Below are 3,669 nucleotides of genomic sequence, written 5' to 3' on the forward strand. Positions count from 1 at the left end.
AGCAGAAAAGAAAGGTTTTTTTCCCCTCGCCTAATTTTTTTTCAGTAGACAGTATATAATCCTTTAAAAATATAATGAATTAGGCTAAAAACTCTTGGAACCCATATATCCACATGGGAATGTTACCTGTGCAAAGAATTGTGTTGCTAAAATAAACTGGAGCAAGGGTTTTAGTAAAGAAACATACTCAGCGCTTTTTTTTTATTGTGCACAGGATGAACCAGGTTGGTACCATCAATAAATATTAAGCAATCTTAAGGTTTTAATTGACTTATTTAGCTTTATTTATCTATCTTTATTTACATGCTTTGCCTGTAAATAAAATGGCTCCATCCGTGTTAAAATATATTTTTAAAAATTTACAAAACTAAACAGCCTACAGTATTTTTACAGTCTGTATTTTACTGTTAAATATATATGTTTATCAAATAAAGTTTAATGTTACAACTAATCMGGGATCCCTTTAACGTTTCCGTGAAGTGACAACACATTTTAGGTCAGCTGTAAACAAACACAACAGTTTATGATGGTAATTGGCACATTTGCTTTATTTTTGAAAACAGACATGGAAACCATTTTTATTTTTTTAACGTTTTTTTCACAAGTTTGAAATCCTTGATAAGGTTGAAACTGGACATTGCACTCACTGAAACATAGGAAAAGCAGTTCTTTTTTTCATTGGTTCATTGTTTGTTTTACTCYTTTGATTTATCTTTTCAGAATTATATTTTGTAACATCAGTGCAAGAGTATTTTTCCAATTTATATAAACCGTCATAACAACACCAAAGACATCAAAGAGAAGCCGCCACACCTCTGAAGTTTTTTGTGACTGCGACGAAGTTCCTCTCATAGGGAGAGTTCCCATCATGCATCTGGTTCGATGGTTCATGCTACTGTTCTCACGTTTGMATGGCAGAAAACAAATTAATATATGTCAGAGCCAGTTACATCAATACTAAACTTATTTTCTATAGATTATTATATGATTTGAAGGGCAACAGGTCCTTTATGTGTAAATGCAAGCTGACAGTTTGTAAAAGGGGCGTAAACCAAGCTTGAACAACTCAAGCACAATAGGAAGAGAAAAAGTTTTGTCGTTTTTCTGTTGTCTCTGAATTCGGCAAAGAATTGCCCAACTGGAAGTGTCACACATTTAAGCATACATTCTTTAATTCATCCAATGAATCAGTGCAGTTTTCGATGTGTTTCCAATACACTTGTCGTGTGTTGAAAACCGGGGTTCCACGTGAAAACTGGTGTGTTTTTTTGTGTGTGTGCAATTGCAGAACGGTTTTTCTTTGAAATGTGGCTTTACTGTGCAAAACGAAGTGGGGTGCATCGGCAATGCCTTTTAAACGTGTGAATGTTCCAGTTGAGAGCGGTCATGTCAACATTTACATTATAAATAGTGAAGATGTACCAAATAGCTTTCCAACATCGCCGTCATCATCGTCACCTTCTTCATCAAAGTAACAATCAATATTCATAACCATTAACAACACCAACATCATCCTAAACTTCCTCGTACTATTAGCTTGAGCCAAAAAACGTCACGCTGGAAACTCCCCCCTCCCACCCCACACATGAGAAAATCATTGCCACACAAAAAATGACAAACAAATAGAAACTGACTGCCTTCACATTGAGAAGGCAAAAGAGCAACCTTTTTAGATTTTTGTTTGTGTTATTCTTCTTTTTGTTTTTCTTCTTCTTGATTCTGCTTTCAAGTGGTTCGACTTCTTCCTTAGTCGTCCATGGACTCAGAGGGCTCCGCCAGCCCATCTGCTGGGGCGGCCTCCTCTGCTTTCAACTCCTCTGCAGCATCTGTGTGGAGGGAGGGAAGATGGGTGGAGGGGATTAGGAAAGTGAGGCAAAGACCGGTAGAAAACTAAATCAAAACAGAAACTTGGGTTGGAAGTGAAGGAAGATTTAACGCGGTAACGATAAAATCCAACGTGATACATTGTGTGATACTACGCGTCATAATTAAAACAAGAACACATTCCGGCATGCCGAAGATCATCTTCTTTTGGTGTTTTAAAAATATTCAAACCCCTGTAACTCACTCAACGGAAAAGAAAATTCTAAAAAATTTAGAGAAAGCAGCGAAGTTCCCTGTAGTTCTCGAGATGTCAGCTCCGCTAACACTGAGAGCATGCCATCCCGAAGATGCAGCCCGATGTTGAAAACCCTACACCGGCTGTGTAAATAATGAAGAAGAAGAGTGCTCCTAATGGACCCGTGAAGCCTTTGAACTGACGTGACAAAGCTAACAGCAGCATCTTGGCCTGCCACATCCAATACTGTGTGATGCCCACAGTGGGTTACGCTTCACTAACATCTAGAGATGGCTTACATGGAGATGACTGCAGCTCACCAGGAAGCTATGATACATTACAAAGTTTTTCTTAGATTAATGTTAATTTGGTGCTTTKGATTTTTAACAATCATWTTTTTTATCTCAYRTCTAWACTGGAAAACTCKAATTTTTACCAGATTAATCAGTCTTTTATTGTCTCASACAAAGACTATTATAGAAGTGCTCTCAGCTCAGTGATGTCACACCYGGGTGATCTCATACTTTTTTAATGGGGGGAGCACACATCAGAGAATGACATCATTGCATCTGAGACCAAGGAGGTGATGGAGTTCATGTGTGTGTGTGTGACACAAGACGGCATGAGTCATAGCAGATCCTCCAGGTAAGAGGTAATTAGCTCGTTAGCTTGTGTGATAGATACTACAATGTCTTTCTCCATGGCTGCTGTAACGGTGCGGAGCAAATACAATTTCCSTCAGTTGTCTGAGCCAACGCCTGTTGTCTCCACTGCTCTGGCCTCAGTCAAACTTTATCCACAGTCGGGTCAGAACTGACTGACGCGTCAGTGAAAACAGCCGACATAGGAATGTTCAGTGTACAGGAATGTGTCATGGAATAAACCATCAATGGACTCAAATTGTTTATGTCTGAATTTAAAGCAATTTGTCAAATACAAATGACAATAGTTTTCAAATCCTAATAAAATATCACAACTTTCATTTTTGCTTCTATGTAGATGACATCCAACTCTACGTAGAAGCAACTTTTTTTGCATTCTCTTTACTCCCTCTGGAGTTATACCACTGAAAGCACAGGTTACGGTTAAAACTCTGGACCTGAAAATARAGACATCCCTGATCAAAATGCTATGACACTATGTTGTAAAAAACATGTAAGTTACCAGCAGGGTTGTAATGTAACTAAGTGCAAATACTTTGATACTGTACTTAAGTAGAATTTTTGGGTATCTGTACTTTACTTGGGTACTTATTTTTCAGCATACTTTTTACTTTTACTTATTACATTTTTACACAATTATCTGTACTTTCTACTCACTACATTTTTTAAAAAGGTAAGAAGAATGAAGTTGTTACTCCTATTTTATTCTGAGTTGTTATTACTTAAAAAAATACTGTCCTGATAAATTGTGTCTCCTGGATAGGGTTGGGCATAATCGTATCGTGTGCGATTAATCGTCAGAAAAACATTAATCGATTACTTTTTGGCACTTGACGATTAATACAATTAATGGCACCAGGCAGACTGACTGGGGATTACTCCGTTTAGTCTGCTCGATGCTCTTCTGTGTTTCAAGTATAACAAACATTAAAAATAAAGTTATGTAAT

The 3,669-nt window shown here is 37.4% G+C and overlaps 1 protein-coding gene across 1 annotated transcript in view; it reads right to left on the minus strand.

The window, feature by feature from the left end:
* Window positions 1–529: 529 nt before the first annotated feature.
* gap43 (growth associated protein 43) overlaps window positions 530–3,669 on the minus strand; it is a 15,513-nt gene continuing 12,373 nt past the window's right edge. The window contains exon 3 of the mRNA XM_014004531.1: window positions 530–1,826. Within this exon, the coding sequence (XP_013859985.1) occupies window positions 1,747–1,826 (80 nt within the window). The 3' untranslated portion in view covers window positions 530–1,746. The remainder of the gene's footprint in view (window positions 1,827–3,669) is intronic.

Source organism: Austrofundulus limnaeus, unplaced genomic scaffold (assembly GCF_001266775.1).
Source record: "Austrofundulus limnaeus strain Quisiro unplaced genomic scaffold, Austrofundulus_limnaeus-1.0 Scaffold25, whole genome shotgun sequence".
Taxonomy (NCBI): domain Eukaryota; kingdom Metazoa; phylum Chordata; class Actinopteri; order Cyprinodontiformes; family Rivulidae; genus Austrofundulus; species Austrofundulus limnaeus.